Source organism: Poecile atricapillus, chromosome Z, assembly GCF_030490865.1.
Source record: "Poecile atricapillus isolate bPoeAtr1 chromosome Z, bPoeAtr1.hap1, whole genome shotgun sequence".
Taxonomy (NCBI): Eukaryota; Metazoa; Chordata; class Aves; order Passeriformes; family Paridae; genus Poecile; species Poecile atricapillus.
In genome coordinates this window covers 14,941,979-14,959,230 of record NC_081289.1, presented here as the reverse complement: position 1 = coordinate 14,959,230, position 17,252 = coordinate 14,941,979, and the positions used below count along the sequence as shown (strand labels likewise).

The 17,252-nt window shown below is 41.8% G+C and overlaps 1 protein-coding gene across 1 annotated transcript in view; it reads left to right on the top strand.

Annotated features, from left to right (window-relative positions):
* LOC131592830 (von Willebrand factor-like) overlaps window positions 1-17,252 on the top strand; it is a 126,614-nt gene that overhangs the window by 43,495 nt on the left and 65,867 nt on the right. Inside the window, exons 16-20 of the mRNA XM_058864634.1 lie at window positions 3,593-3,833; window positions 4,643-4,737; window positions 6,396-6,556; window positions 13,192-13,295; window positions 16,469-16,607. Coding sequence (XP_058720617.1) covers window positions 3,593-3,833; window positions 4,643-4,737; window positions 6,396-6,556; window positions 13,192-13,295; window positions 16,469-16,607 — 740 coding nt within the window. The remainder of the gene's footprint in view (window positions 1-3,592; window positions 3,834-4,642; window positions 4,738-6,395; window positions 6,557-13,191; window positions 13,296-16,468; window positions 16,608-17,252) is intronic.

Here is a 17,252-nt window from a genome sequence, read left to right as displayed (position 1 = left end):
GATCCTGGGGCAGCTTGGGAACCTCAGGACAAGATGGACATTGAGGGGCTGGAGCGTGTCCAGAGAAGGGGATGGAGCTGAGGAAAGTTCTGGAGGACAAATCTCATGAGGAGGGGTTAAGCCTGGAGAAAAGGAGGCTCAGGAGGGACCTTCTCACTCTATACAACTCTGACAGGAGGGTGCAGCCAGGTGGGGGTCAGGCTCTGCTCCCAAGGAACAATGGACAAGAGGAGGGGAAATGGCCTCAGGTTTCACCAGGGAAGTTCAGATTAGATTTTATGTAAACATTCTTCATGGAAATTGTTATCAAGCACTGGCACGGACTGTCCAGAGAAGTTGAGTCACCACACCTCAAGGTATTTAAGAGCCATATGGATGTGGTGCTTAGGGGCATGCTTTAGTGGTGGACTTGGCAGTGTGAGATTAATGGCTGTATTTGGTTATTTTATGGTCTTTTCCAGCCCAAGTGTTTCTATGTTTACTTGTCTCATGTGTATATTGTTCTGTGGCACAGGGGAATCAGTTGACACGTCCTTAGATCTTCCTTCAGATTTTAGGACATGTTGCTAAGCCCATTATTTTCCTTAATGCAGTAGTGCTAGGGCAGTTGGTGGCTTTGCATCCCTGCTGTAAGGGGATTTGTATAGGATAAATCCAAGAGTGCTGGAGCAGGGAATTAAGGACAGGCTCTGAGGAGCATTTGAGGATGGCTACAGTGCATGTTGAGCCTCAGCATGGTGCAGAAACTGTGTTAAATCTAGTCCTGGCAGGGTGCACTTTCACCCAGAGGTGGCAACTTTTTCACCTTGTGTTGCTTGAGGATCTGGTCATGGTTTGTCTCTTTCACTCTGATTTCAAAACCTGCCCACAAAAGCTGCATGAGCTGTTAGATGCAAACACATTTTTTCCAATGCTTTCCCACTGTTTCTCATCTTATTCCTGGGATAGGCTGTGCTTCAGAGCACAGCACTGAGCTATTTTGGTTTTATAGGAGCCATCCACAGGGACTAGAAGCACCTTGCTTTTCCCTCTAATTTTCCTGTCAATAATGGGACGGGTTTTTTTTGGTGGCAGTGTATAACACAGTGTGCAGACAACAGGCCTCTCCCAGGTCAGTTGTCTTGCCTTTTTTTCTGTTAAAAACAGATGTTGCTGAGAAGGGATGTAGCACTGTAATTGGGATGTGGAATGTAAGGGTTGGCATGGCACTGGAAAAACAGGGGATGTTCTGAAAAACTTTAGGAGATGCATGGGCAAAGAAAATCTTAGAATGGTTTGGGTTGAAAGGGATCTTAACGATCATCTTGTTCCAAGGGACACCTTCCACTAGGCCAGGTTTTTCCAAGTCCCTTTCAGCCTGTCCTTGAACACTTCCAGGGATGGGGCAGCCACAGTTTCTCTGGACAACCTCTGCCAGAGCCTCAGCACCCTCACAAGGATGAATTTCTTCCTAATATCCAATCTTAGCTTGCTCTCTTTCGGTTTGAAGCCATTCCCACACGTGAATTACAAAGCTTTATCTAAGAAAGGAATCTACTGCAAAGCTGTCTCTGTGGACAGGGAATGTTACCACTGACTAGAAAGTAGGGCAGGATGTTGGGCTTGGTTATCCCATCCTGTTTTGAATCTCAAAACTCATAAACTGATGTACTCATCTGAAATTTGCCAAACCAGTTCCATGTTTCTAGAGGTTCATTTGTAGCAAATAATACTTTTGGCTGAGGCCTCATGGCTGTCCTGGGATGTGCCTGTAGTGATGACAGTTATTTTTAAAACGGTCCTCAGCCCTGGGCTGTGTCTGTTCAGGGCTTGATTTACTGCAAAGATCAGGTTTATGTAAATTAGAAGCACATTTTTGTGAATGACTGACAAAGACTCCTGTAACAGTGAATGAGTCTATCTTCTGCTCAGTCCAGAGTTAGGAAGCATTTGCTGGATTGATGAGTACACATTTCTTGGGATGTGTTATGACAGGTACATTAAGCAGTTTGGGCACAAATCCCAGACTTGGGAGATTGTTGCTCTTAAGAAGTGTTCAAGTCACCTTAGATCTTCTGGGCAAGATTTTTTCAGTTTAGGGTGTTACACTCCCATGTGTGGAGCTGCAGAAGCCTCAAGAGAAGCTGGGGCAACCATGTCTCTCTTCAGCAGGCAGGAATAATTCTTCATTTCAGAAGAGTTTTGTCAAGGTGACCACGAGCCACTTGTCAGCACATAGCCCTTGCTTTGCTAGTCCAGTGAACACCACTCTGAGGCTGCAGGCCCATCCTTTTATTCCATGGCTGCCAGAGTTCTCAGGGATGTGTGCTAGAAGAGAAGTAGAGGAAAGACCTTCTCTGTAGCCCTTTGATCTTGGTTTTAGCAAGGTACAAATGTGCCAACTTTCATTTGCAGCTGCTTTCCTGAACATCATTCCTCATCATCTTACAACTGTTTGCTGTGGAAAGTTGCTACAAACGACAGTGTAAATCCTGGTTATCAGAAGGCCTGTTAAATTCAAACTCTTGATAAAACAAGCTCGTTTTCTTTTCTTCTGCAATGTGTTGTCATAGCTGCCACCTAGTGCTAATGCTGATGTATGCAGAGGTGAATGCTTCAAAATCGGCCCTGTAGAAGTGGAGCTTTTATAAACAAAGAAGCCAAAATGGCTCCAAAGGCCACAATTAATCTTCACATAAAAGAATTCATCATAAAAAATCGTTAGTATGAAGGTTTGGCTCCATGATTGCTAAATTACTTTATTATTTGCACCTATTTCCATAGAAATCACAGAGTGCTTCTGGGATATGAGGCTGTTAAGTATTGCAGCACTTCTGTTTACTAAAGTAGAAAAGTACTTTTCTACTACTTTTCTACTTATTTTGACCAAATAGTCCATAAAGATGTTGCAAAGGACGAGAGGTGTGAATGTGTACATGACAATTGTAATGCTCCTAAGGCATGGAATCATGGAATGGTTTGGGTTGGAAGGGACCTTACAGATCATGTCATTCCAACCCCCTGCCATGGGCAGGGACACCTTCCACTAGACCGGGTTGATCCAAGGTCCATCCAGCCTGGCCTTGGACACTGCCAGCGATGGGGCAGCCACAGCTTCTCTGGGAAACCTGTGCCAGGGCCTCACCACCTTCACAGGGAACATTTCCTTCCTAATCCAATCTAAACCTGCTCTCTGTCAGTGTGAAGCCATTGCCCCTTATCCTGTCACTCAAGGCCCTTGTAAATAGTCTCTCTCCATATTTCTCTAGGTTATCTTCAGGTATTGGAGAGCTTCAATTAGGTCACCCTGACTGTGATCCAGATAATAACAGAGGTTGGATAGAGCATATATTTTATGTTCTGGGTGAAATTTTGTGGCTGGATTTCCATCACAGTGCAGTGTAGTCCTGTCCTGACGTTCATTGGGAACTTCCTTTAGTAAGGTTTTTTTTCGTGTGTATATATAAGCAGTTACGGAGGGATGGTGTAACACTCCACTGATGAGTAAACTGTGCAAATATCTTTTAATCCCAAGCTTCCCGGTCTGTTTTAGGCAGCTCTTCCATTAGCTGGATTTGGATCAAATGCCCTTCTTCCTCATGTGTTTCTCTAGCAATGACCTGTCCTGAAGGCCAGGTGTACCAGCAGTGTGGGACACCGTGCAACCAGACGTGCCGGTCACTGTCCTACCCAGAGGAGGACTGTGAGCAGCTCTGCCTGGAGGGATGCTACTGTCTCCCTGGGTACTACCTGGATGAGCACGAGCAGTGCGTGCCCAAGTCCCAGTGCTCCTGTTATTATGATGGGGAGATTTTCCAGCCAGAGGATGTCTTCTCAGATCATTATTCCATGTGGTAAGTGCACTATTCGTAACCCTTCCCTACACATTGTCACTCCAATTTTTGGACAGCTTGAGTTGTTAACTGGGTCAGTTCCTGTGCATCTACTGAAATTAGAAGATGTGAAGTTAAAGAAGAGGCAAGATTTTGCCTCCAACAAGCCAAATGGTGAATTTTACTGTTGTATCTCTCTCCAGTTAATTTCAAATGTCACCTTACTCAGAATTAGTATTAAGCCCTGTTCTATGAACAGTTCCTACCAGTTTGAAATGGAGCTTAATTACTGACAACAGTTACTTTGTGGGCTTTTAAAATGTCACTTTAATGTACTGTGCTACACTTCTTAACTGTTAAAACCTAATTATCGCTTGTCGAAGATATAAGTATTAAAAAGCATTTCTAATTGTTAAATTGAGTAGCAGTACACTTGGAGTGGGAATGCAAATTGCTGGGCAGGCTCAGTTTTGGGAACAGTGTGTTCTTTTCCTCTCTACCACAAAAATCCCAAGTTTCAGGAACTAGGTGGTCCCTTACCTTTTTCCACAGCAAAACTGACTATTGTCTTGCCTAGCTTTATCCCTGTGCAGCTGCACTGGTTCCAGCAGGACAGGGCAGGCAGCTGGGTTGCCATGCCACTGTATCCCATCAAATTCCTTAAGGAAAGCTTGCCTTTAATGTTGGTAGACACAGTGGATGGAGAGCACCAGCTCAGCCCCACTGAGGTGTAGTTTGGTATTCTAACAAGTTCACTGTTGACTGAAAATCATCATGAGTGAAAGCTAAATGTTGTTTAATTAAATATAAGTTCTGTTTGTTTTTCTTAGCTATTGTGAGAATGGATTCATGCATTGCAGTACAAACAGAGCTCCTGGTGCCTTCCTGGCTGATGTTTTTGCTGATGAGAGACCATCTCCCAGAAGTTAGTATGCCTTAAAAATTAATATTTTATTTTTACATTTTTTTCTCTTCAGTATCTTGATAGTGTAGATTGGAGAAGAAATTCCAGAGGTTGCAACAGCTGTGATATTGTGAGATTTTTTTTCTAATATTTTTCTTTTTTGGGGGATAGAAACAAAAGGGATGTGTGGGAGGCTGCAGGGCTCACTGAATCTCACCTCTCAAAATTAAAATTATAATTAGCCACTGCAGTCTCTCTTGAGCTGAAAAGGTTAAAGGATGCCTTGGCAGTGATCTGAGGTCCCCAGCTGCTATTTGAGGATCACAAGACATCAGTAAGTCATTAGTTTATACCTTCTGCTTCTTACTAGTGGGATGAAAACTCTCTTTTCTGGTGCAAATGAGGGTTTTAATGGCCTGAAGGTTACACTGCTGCCAGGTTTCCAGCGTGCCTTCCAGCCAGCAGGAATCTCCATAAAACCTCCTGGAGACTGACAGCTGCCACGTTTCCCATCAGTGCACAGGTTTATCAAACATTTGACTGAAGACTGTGAAAGGTGCATGGGAACACATATGGCATCTAACTGGGGTTTGCAGCATTGGAGAAAGGCCAGCAGTGCTCTGGGGTCTTTTGGGGTTTGATACATGGATGGAGCTTATAGGATTGTCATGGGATGTGGGGTTTGAGAGTGTATGTGTCTCAGAGGGGACAGGGCTAGTGGAGCTTTAGGGAGGCCTGGCAATATCCAGGAGTTGGACTTGGTGATCCAGCTCAGGATAACTTATGATCCCTATGGGAACACCAGTACAGCCAAACATGGTGTCTTCCACAGCACACTGACAAATGCACCTGTACATGGGGTCTGGAGGAAATTTATGGTTGATATTTGCCAGTGCCTTAGAGGCAAAGGGTTGTTGTTTGTCTTGCACCTTCTCAGGATAAACCACCTTCTAGAGGAAAACACTGTAAATGCCTCTGTTGGTACAGGGCAGTGGCCTGCTTAATGTTGCTTGCTAGGGACAGTGTCACTGGATGAGTCACGTGTTCTTCAGGTGTTCTTCACCTTCCAGGTGAATATCTCACCAAACACTTCCCTTAATGCTCCTAAGACATACTTTTCCTGTTAATAGGATGTCAAGACCCAGAGATGCATATTGCTAGTATCACTTGAAATATTATCCTGGAGTTTCTTGGAAAAAAAGATCATTCTGGTCTTCTGTCAGACCCTAAAGTCTCAACGAGTTTGTATTGAAGCTCAAGACACTGTTATTTACAGTCACCAATATAGTTATATTCAGTGTGGGAGATGGCTCTAAATGCAATAACATACGATGCTGTTGCTTCTCAGAATATCAATTTTCTGCTAGCTTTGTACAGTGCCTAGAGGTGTTTGCATAGCCCTAGTGCAGTCTGGAATTGCACTTTTATGTTTAGTGCAGCTTTTTGCTTTTGTATCAATTAGTATTATTTAATATTATTGCTTTCATGACAGCCTAACTGAGGTCACTGCAGGGGAAGTCGGGGATGTTTTCTTTGCCATGTCATATGTAGCGGTGTTGTTCCAGACTATATTCTAAATTAGTTTTCTAATCAAAGTGTTGATCCACCTTTTACAAAAATGCTGTGTCAACAATACTTGAGTTCTAATTGCACTTTTTGTAAACTGATTTTTTTAAAAGTAAAAAGAAGCTTGACATGCAGATTCCCCATGGAAAAAATTATTTGTCCTGCCAACAACCCAAGAGCAGAAGGAGTGGAATGTACCAAGACCTGCCAGAACTATGACCTGGAGTGCATCAGCCATGGCTGCATATCTGGATGCCTCTGTCCAAAAGGGATGGTAAGCAGGTTTTCATACAGCAGTGAGAAGCAGGTCCTCTTGGCTTTCTTGCCTTCATTCTCTCCTACCATGTTGCAGCTTTGGAATAAATGGTTGTGAAGTATTGACTGTCAAGCTGGTTTAAAGAATGTGTATATCTGCACTGAAGATGAACATTAACTTGTAAAAAATAATTATTAATCAAAACTCCAAAGCCTGCTTTGAAGACCAGTTCATGTTTTCTTTTAGCTCCTAAACCTCTCCTCAGTCTTGCTGATCTTTCTTAGTCAGAGAGACAGAAGTACACCCCTACTCAGGCTGATCATAGGGATGGAGCACCTCTCCTCCAAAAAAAGGCTGAGAAAATGGTTCAGCCTGGCAAAGAGAAGGCTTCGGGGGTGACCTCATTGTGGCCTTGCAGTGCCTGAAGGGAGCCCACAGGAAAGATGGAGAGAGACTCTTGACAAGGGTGTGGAGTGACAGGACAAGGGGGAATGGCTTCACACTGACAGAGAGGAGGGTTAGATTGGATATTGGGAAGAAACTTTTCCCTATGAGGGTAGTGAGACCCTGGCACAGGTTTCCCAGAGAAGCTGTGGCTGCCCCATCCCTGGAAGTGTTCAGGGCCATGTTGGATGGGGCTCTGAACAACCTGGGATAGTGGAAGGTGTCCCTGCTTATGGCAGGAGGTGGAACAGGGTGGTCTTTAGGGTCCCATCCAACCCAACCTGTTCTGGGATTCTTTGATCCAGACACCCTTCATGCTGATATTGGTTCCTCCTTGTCAAGTCTCCATCTCTCCAGCTGCCTTCCTGTGGTTTGTACCAAATTGAAGGCTCCCTGGGAGAAGGAATGTGGATATGAAATTTGCTAAGATTATGCCAGGGGGTATCTTGGAATGGCAGATGGTGTACTAAGCAAATTTTCTTTTTTCACTGAAAGAGGCTTTCTGGAGTCCAGTGTTATGTCCCACTGCAAGCCTCAAATTTAATTATTAGTTTTGGTGCTTTCTACCACCAAATTCCTTCAATTATCTTACAAGAAAAACATCTCCTCCCAAATTCTCAGTATGAAGTAATTTCTAGCAGTAATAGAAACATATTTTGAGCATTGCTACTGTATTTTGCTGATAAACGCACAATTAAGTAAATAGATTCTACTCCAGAATAAAATGCCAGCTCTAGGCAAAAGCTCAGGCTTCTGAAATGTCTTGGAGGTGAAAAAGAACAGAATCTGAAGTCACCCATGAATTTCCACCACAATTCTAAAAACAAGTGTTGCTTCTTTTCATATTTCAGTCTGTAAATGTCTGTCCCCTAAGTGAAATTTATTCCTAAAGAGTAGCAAGATAAGAAAACTTAGAAAAGCTTGTGTACTTGTAAAGTTCCAAGAGCTCCAAGGTGAACAGACCTCTGATTCAGTGAAGAAGCTTGAGATTTTTCAGTTCTGGGATGTGGTAGTAGTATACTTTTGACATAATTATGGAATGAAAATTATGATAGTACTCTACCAGAAAAAAATCTCAACCACCAAACCAACTTCCTAATAATTAACCTTCATGTTTGATACAGTATTTCATATTCTTTTTCAGTAAGTTGAAACAAACAATTGTTTCATAAATTTTTTGCCCAGAGGTCTTTGGCCTTTTGGAATTGTAAACTCCAGCTGACTTCGCAGTGATGTGAAACACACCCCTGAGTTCAACAAGGTGGTTTGTCGGGTTTTGGATTGAGGATTCAGGGTCAGTAGTTTAAAAAAAAATAAATTACTAAATAAATTCTCTGTCCACTAGATGACAGTATTGTTTAATCTTCACTAAACTCAGTGAACTGATTGATAAACTGATTCAATAAACCAATTACTAGTTCTCATTGGCTTCCCTGTTGGCAGAGATTAAAAGTCATGAGATACACAAAAGCCATGGTGGGAGAAGCCCATGTAGAGATGATCTTGTAACCAGTGCCACTGCAAAAACAGGATCAAGCCCAGTCCCTGTTCATGTGTGTCTTGTTTATTCTGTGTTTGACTCCTGGCTCCACAGGAGCTGCCAGCTCATTCTCAAAGAGCAGTTTCCTCCTCCTCACCCAATGGGATGAGGTTTGGGAGAGCCTTTTTTTCTGATCTCTGCGCTCTGCAATGAGGCTTTGTGCTCCCTGACTAGAGAAGGATTTGGGATGGTGACCAGGATCTCCTTCCCATCCTGTCCTTTTCTAACACAGAGACTCTGGAAGCGCAGAGACAAAGCTCAACAACATCAAATCAAAGTCAAAGTCTGTGTTTTCCAGCTTGTACAACAGAGGTGAGCAATAAAGGGACTGGGAAAAGGAATTACCATTGGTCAGTCTCCCTTATTGGTGTTCTGTAATCCTGCCTAATTTACAAGCACTCGCAGAGGTGAGCTGCTGTTTGCAGGAAGGTTTGTGGGAAGTAACAGATTACTCAACATGTGTTCCCATAAATATTTGCACATATTATCATGCCGGAATAAATTGTGCCTTCTTACTGAAGATTTTTTTCTTTTATGGTACAGTAGCATATGAAAGTTATCAATGTTCACAGATAACTTACCTTGAAGACATAACCTAATTTCTTTCAACTGAAAAATAAGTTTTTTAGTTTATCTTGACTTAGTATTTTACATTGTTTTGATTTCTAGCAAATAAAAATGTTCAATATGTCATAAAAATAATTCTTTTTCTTCTGTCTTTGATCATCTGGAAGGTGGGAAATTCTCCATACTTGTCACCCTTTTGCACAGGAGAAAAGAGAAATCATAACATATGTGCAGAAGTGTGGGGAAAAATATGCTTTCTCAGATTAGTTTACTGTATTTCAGTTTTTCCCATTGGAAAATATTAATAAATATACAAATGGAGTGTTAACCACCTTTCTGGGGAAAGAGAGGAGTAGAACAACCAGAGAGCACAAAATCCAGACACTGAAAAAATAGAAAATTAGTTTCTTTCTATTCCCAACAATATTAACAAAATTAAGGTTTAAAATTTAAATATTTTATTGCATTCTGACTGCTGAAATAAAGTTATTTCTAAAACTTTGATATGTTAGCAGAAAAAGGAAAAAAATACAAACCCTAAACATCTTAACCAGGAAAGCCTGGAAGGTTTTTTCCTTGCTAACTGTTTTCAAATGAAATTTACCTCACTATTTTGATTTTTCTGCTGTATATTTTTCAGTGTGGTCTTATCCTACATTACAATGTCTTCATGAGGAGGTAGGCATGTCAAATAAATATCAGGGACATGCAGCTGACATAAGAAAGAGGAGTCAAGTAAACTAGCACATTTTGATCTTCTAACATGTTGTTGACTTTGTTTGCACAGTTAGGATGAGAGACTGTTTTAGTTAAAACAAAAATTTATGAAAGAAGTTCTTCTCTGTGAGAGTGGTGAGGCCCTGGCACAGGTTGTCCAGAGAAGCTGTGGCTGCCCCATGGACCTGGAAGTGTCCAAGGTTGGGTTGGATGGGGCTGAGAGCAACCTGGGATAGTTGAATGTGTTCCTGCCCATGGAACTGGGTGATCTTTAAGGTCCCTTCTTCCCCAAACCAGTCTCTTATTCTTATTAGCTATTGGGTTCTAATCTTACCCCCTTCCTTAATCCCATGCTTCTTCATACCTTTGGCTGACTTTCCACTGAAACCCATATGTGTCAGGAGGAACAGAGAAATGTCTGAGCTTCCCTTGACAGACGGATACTCATCAAATTGTGTTGACCAAGAGATCAAAGTTAAGGTTCGTTGAGATGGATTTCAGGACCGTAGGATTTCCTGACTTGGAAGAGACCCACAAGGACCATCCAGCCCAGCTCCTGGCCCTGCACAATTCAACAATCCCACCCTGTGCCTGAGAGTGTTGTCCAAACACTCCTGGAGCTCTGGCAGATTTGGGGCTGTGACCACTGCCTGGGGGAGCCTGTTCAGTGCCCCAGCACCCTCTGGGGGAAGAACTTTTCCTAAATTTCACCCTGCCATTCCCTGACACAGCTCCCACCATTCCCTCAGGTCCTGTCCCTGGTCACACAGAGCAGAGATCAGGGCCTGCCCCTCCTCTTCATCTCATGAGGAAGCTGCAGAACTGCTGTGAGCTCTGACCTCAGTCTGCTCCTCTCCAGCTGAACAGACCAAGTGCCCTCAGCCATTTCTCATGTGGCTTCACCTCCAGGGCCTTGACCATCTTTGTAGCCTCCTTTGGACACTCTAACAGCTTTAGATTCTTATATTGTGGTGCCCAAAATTGCCCACAGGACTCAAGGTGAGGTTGCATCTGTGCAGAGCAGAGCGGGATGATCACCTCCCACTCTACATGAGTGTGGGTAAGGAGAATCTGAAAGGTTCTGAAACCTGTAATATTCTTCTTTCTTTTGCAAGATTTTTCGATGTTTAGCAATTAATAAGACAGAGCAAGGAAATGACAGACATTCCTGTTTGATCCCCAAGTAATGGAGGGCTGGTTGTCAATCACTTGTAATCTCATAGATGCAGAGCATCATCCTAAGGGCATTTAATGGTGCAAACAGCTGATGTTTTCATTACAAACCTCTGTCTTTATGTGTGGTTGCCTCCCCAGTGCTGCTGCCTCCTGTCATGTCAAGCATTCAGGACTGCTAAATACTGCTGTATTAACTGCAGTCTACTGATGGATTGAGATACTTCCAGAGAATATCCAGCTGCTTGTGAATAGTTCTTCTGGCCTTGTAGTGTAGTACCACATGGTCCCTATAGTGCAACATGGCAGCAGGCTGCCAGATGTGCCCCAGATTTTGGATGGGGTGTTAATACACCCAGTGGATTGTGTGTTACTGTTAACAAAATTGTAGTTTATTGAATTTTGAAGAAAAAAATTATCATTCTTCTGGTCAAAGTCTACTTTGGATTTGTGTGTCCTGCTTCCTGAATCCCACCCACTGTCTGTCACTTTAAGACAAAGTGCTCTTCCTTCTTTTTTGTGGTTTTACAGCTGCTGCGCTGGTTGTGATAAAATAACTAATACCAAGCTGTACAAAGTTTTTAGGGAGCAAGGGGAAAAAGTTCTAATTCTCTTTTTACTAACCAGATGTCTAATCCCAAGTTTTGTATCCAGAGGCAAGTCCTCAAGTGTATTGTGAACTCTGTTGCTGAACACTCTGCAAAAATTCAGCAATGTAGCCATGAGTGTGAGGTCATATTCCTGCTTTTTTTCCTAAATACCACCAGGAAGGAAGGAAAGAAGGTACTAAACTCTTCTTTCTGGTCTTGTCTGGACTTTCTCACCATCCTTTGTAAAGGTGAAGGCAGAGCTGGAGCTGTGTTAGCTAGAAAAGCATTTATTTGTTTCCATCTTGCTTCTATTGAAGTGATTTTATTTGGCATAGTGAAGCTCTCTATAAGCCACAGAGCATGTGGAGCTGCATATGAAGGAAGGGTCTCTGGGCTGTGAAATTTTTTTTGTGAGTTGTTCCATGTGGCAGTTCTAGGCCCCCATAGGAAAAGGCAAAGCTGTTCTTCTTTATTAACCTGGCTGTCAGACTACATTGATCTCATTGGCCCATACTTAATGGTAAAAAATAAACTATTTTGATGATTTTGCAGAGTTTAAAGTGGGAAGGTGATATTTTGGGACTTTTGAATGAGAAGAAGGGGAAAGGTTCTCCATTTAGGTATTCCATGAAACAAGAGCCAAACCTATCCTGGCTTTGCCAGAACTGATATTGAGTGAAAAGTCAGCATAGCCAGCTATGGTTATGTTTGATTTTCTAAAACTGGGGGTCTTCAAAAGGGAAAGTAATCACAGAAAAAGAAAACAGAAAAAGAGTGCAAAACCTGAATAGTCTAAAGCCATTACTTGTTTTCCTTTGGTTGTAGTTTTTTTTGTTTGTTTTTGGTTTTTCTTGTTTAAGTGGGACAAATGATTTGTTGTTATACAAAGAGACACTCAGAGCAGAAGGGTGAAATTGAAAATATGGATAGAATATGAAGTCCTATTTCCCAGCAACAGGGCCTGTTGCAGAGAGAGCAGAATAATATCTCAAGTGGACTGATATTTATCCTGCCTTCCAAGAAATAAATAGGAATTTGAAAGAAAATGAGTGATTACTGCAATTTTCAGAGGAGAGTTTATAGAGGATTGGCTTTGTTCTGTGACAACAGAACCTGCACTTGCACGTGCAAGAGTTAGGCACTGGCTGAAGTCAGTGGCTTCTGGTCTCCTTGATGTTCCTATTTCCATTTTTAGTCCATCTGGGCCCTTTGTCTGCTTTTCTAGTAGGCCCTTTTCCAGTTTGTTGTGTGTGAGAAGCTATTCACCTGCTCTCCATGCTCAGGTTACCCTGCTTCACTGCATCCTGGACTTTTTCATTGTGACATTCTTTTATAATGTCATGTATTCTCCCAGCAGCTTGAGGTGGTGGGGGCAAGCTGTGATTTATGTACCTGTAAGACTGTGATTTATGTACCTACAGCTCTATTTCTGTTAATGGATAAAAGTATTACTACTACTGTGCCTTTCTTACCTTGGATAGCCTTCATACTTTCTTTTATTCCTTTCAACCTTTCTTTTATTTTTCATCCACACATTCTGTGCTTGCTCCTGGCTGCTTGCTCGACCTGCACATGGCCACATACCAACAGCCCCATCTGGTGACAAATTGTGTTTTGCTTAGGTGCGGCATGAAAACAAGTGTGTTGCTCCTGAGAGGTGCCCGTGCTTCCACAATGGAAGAGAATATGCCAAGGGAGAAACAGTGACTAAGGACTGCAACACCTGGTGAGCCACTGGAAGGGTGTTTTTCTCTTTAGGGGGCCTGTTTCTGATAACACCAAATATTGTTTGCTTAACAGATTTCTTTTATAGAAAACCAGTTTTTTGCTGCATAGTAATTGCACAGACAACACGTTCCCTTTACATGTTGCATAAAAATCCAATAAAATTCCTGGCAAAGTCTGGCAACCTCTACCATGTGCCCTACAAATAGTTGTGTGTCTGTGTAACTCCTCCGTAGGCTCTAGATAGTGGATTTTGCAACACAACATAACAATTTAGGACCTATATGCTTTGGGGTGGAAGGAATGGAGCCTGGGCTTTGTCACTAAACTTTGCTGTTATGTTTCCCTTTTTGTTTCCTTTTGTTTTGTCTGAGGCCCTTCAAATCAGCCATTTTCAGCCAGAAGGGGTGGGATGCACCAGCTATAATATAATAGGAGCTCTTCAGCAAATGATAAAGAATTAGGAAGAGACAGGGTCAACCTTTAATATCTCAAAAGAGTGCTCTATCCATTGATATATTAAAAAAGATGAAAATAAATGTACTTTCTTAGAAGAAAGAAGTGAATGCTCTGTGTCTTTCACCACTATCCTGCTTGGTTGCTAGAAAAGGATTTATATGTCCAAAGGGGAGTTCTAGGCTGCTCAGTGTGCCTGGAGGGAAGCCCTCAGCACAGGCTTTGGTAAGGTACAGTGGGCCACTTTTGGCTTCTCCTGCACAGCACATTGGCTGCACTGGAGATGCTTTGTTTCCTGTGTGTGTGTGGGGAATGATGGCTCTTTCCTTCAGAGCTCCAAAAGTCCAAGGTATAGGACATTCAGCCACTAGTGGTGTGAGAAATCTGTTTTCTTTTAAATTCATACTTGAGAATCTGTTACGCATTCTACCCTAAATGTCCCTGTCCAGCTCTATGGCAATCCCAGGAGCAATGTTTATCATTGTCTGTATAACTGGGGAGTGTTGGGTCAGAGAATCACCACCACCGCACAGTCCAAGGCTTGATTTTTGTTTGGTATGCTGCTCTTTGAATAACAGTGATTTCAAGATTTGCATTTTTTAGCTAGTGGGACTGCTCTGAACTAGCATAAGTTAGCCTTGGATGAAGGTTTTATATGGAAATACTGACCTCCCGGTGTTTTGTTTAATTTCTTTCATTTGCAGCTACATATAACAATGTACATCCATGTACTGTAATGAAACCTGGGGAAAAATAGGCTTGAAAGGGAAAGAGATGGAGGAGAAATGGATGTTTTCGTCTAGATACATGTTCTATAACCTGCTTACATTGCATTTAGGTAGAAGTGATTCAGCTGAGAAACAGACACTGTGAAAATTTTATTGAAACAAGAAGAGTACAGCGTGAAACTCCTCAGTGTTAAGAAATTTGAAAGGTTCCTCACAATAACCATGATCAGCCTTTATATTTTCAATTTTTCCTATAACCTTTGATCTTAAAGTAGTCACAACTGTGTTGCTTCATTCTTGTAACTGCCCACTTAATTCTGGCAATACCATTATAAATTATATTTCCCGAAATACATAGAATTTCCTTCAATATCAGGGTCAAGAAAATGTTAGAAATAAGGCTTTTTCTCATTAATAAATAGTTCTTCCTCAAATTTTAGGTGTTTTTTGTGAATGTGAATGTAAAATTGGAAATAAGGTCCCTTCAAAAATGTCACTAGGGCTTTTTTGAACTATGTGACTTTGAGAAGTTTCCTGGTAGTTCTCAGCAAATATCAAGTCAAATGTCATATAGAAAGTGATATAGGAAATTACTATTGCTTTGAGAATTGATTGAGAGTCTGCATTTTGGAGGTTGAGATCTTCCTTTTCCTTTGCTTTTTGTACTGCTGTTGCAGGAGTTCTCATTCTCACTTGTTCTTAGCCAGATGTGAACACCTGCAAAGGCAATATATGAGCCAGAGGTGTCAGATTTGGCATTTACATCTGACTTGACATATGGGAGACCCTAATTCATGAACAGTGGAATGTCTCCGAGCCTAAGCCAGTGGCAAACCTTCTGTTATGCAATGTATTGGGAATTCATTGTGGAGCTCAATGAAAATCTTGGAGTCACACTTGTGCAGCAGCGCTCAGCAGAAATTTGCTAATCTGAATTTAACCACCCCGCGCCCCTCATAATCTGTCCATGCATGTATTTACAAGATCTTGCTCTTGTCTAACTGTTAGCAGAGAATTCATAGAAGAGGGGGGGCAAGAGGTTTCGTGTTACTGAAATTTCATTCTTTGAAGAAAATGTCTTGCACAATATTTATTATGATGTGAAATGTTACCAAGATTAAATAATGTTTATGCTAAGGTTAAGGCATTATTAGAGAACTCAGTTCAGTGCCGGTTTTTCCTTTGGGTAGCAATTTGATCTTGGGAAAGTACTTGAAGTTTTTTGTCCCTGAGTTTTTATGTCTGTAAAGCATGGATAGAATTCCTCTTTCCCTGCCCTCACAAAGCTTGATTAGAAAATTCCTGGGGCAGTGATGATATCCATCTGCATTCATGGAGCATTTAGTGGATGAATGTTTTGTCATCCGTATTAATTAATTATTAATCCTAATTAATCATTAAATTATAATTATTAGATATTGTGTCAAATGGTATTCTAACTCTCCACTGATTGTGGGTTGTATTTTATTTGCTCATTCTTTTGCTAGTTAGCAAATCAATTTATTTTCACTGATCAAAAGCCTGTGGATGTCAAGGGAAAATTCCCCTTTCATATTTGCAGCTTCTGTAGCAAGGTTGTGGTCCCCCAGGATACCTCTGGGAAAGGGCAAGAGTGGTGGATGCTCTGTTTTGCTGAAAGGGTACTTGGAGCAGACCAGCATATCCTAAATAAAATTCTAGTGTAAAAGAATATTGCAGCAGACTCTGTCCTGACTTATTTTGTAACAGGGAAATTCAATCCATGCAGAGTCCTACACACAGCTTGTAAGAAACAGAGAAACACATCCTTTATTAATTTAATCTTAATGCACTGTTTGGATTTATGCACCCACTGCTAACATACGCTGATTTATGTTAATGAGAGAACCTCTCATCTGGTGGTAGAGACCTCCAGGAGGCAGAGTCTGTGGCACTTTGCCTAAAACACTTTTCATTCTCTTGCTTGTTATTTACGTTGAGATAAGGACAACTGCTTCCTTTTTTGTTACAGCATGTGCCAGGGGAGGAAGTGGGAGTGCACCAAAAATCTCTGTGATGGCACCTGCACTGCTATTGGTCCAGCTCATTACTTGACATTTGATGGATTGAAATACAGGTTTCCAGGAAACTGCCAATATGTGTTAGCTCAGGTAAGAGTATGTCAAATGCTAAAACCGCCCAATCATATAAAAAGAGTTTGACACCAGGTGAGAAGCCCAGTGTTGGATAAAGCACAGTTAACTATTTCTAATTACTAAGCCAGATGTATAGTAGAGAAGAATAGAGCTTATTAATGTCTTCAGAGATGTCTTGAGAATTTTGAAGGGTGCATTGTGTTCCATAGAAATCAGGCTGTCATGTGCCCAGCTGGCCATCGTGAACCTTATGAGAGCACCTTGGTACAGAGCAGAGCTGTCTGAATCTCATCTTTAAAATGGAATTGTGGCTACCCACAAACCAGTGTTTTATTCTTTTCTTCTTTATCCTGTAGTGGTAGTTTGCTGTTCGGCTGAGTGAGACAAGGAATATGCTCAGTGAACCTTCCCTAAATACACCCAGAGCACAGGCTCTGCTCATTCCCTCCAGTATGGTCCCTGTCTTGTTCCATGCACCACCTGCTTGGAGAACCCTGACAATATCCACTTTCCTCACAGCGAGGAGGAGAGGGGGATAAAAGCAGAGCACACTAAAGCCAACTTTTGATTTATGGAAGCAGCCAGAATTTAGAGTTAACTAAGATAAAGGCTCATCTACATGCAAATTATCATGTATTTAGAAACGTCTGTGCAAACTAG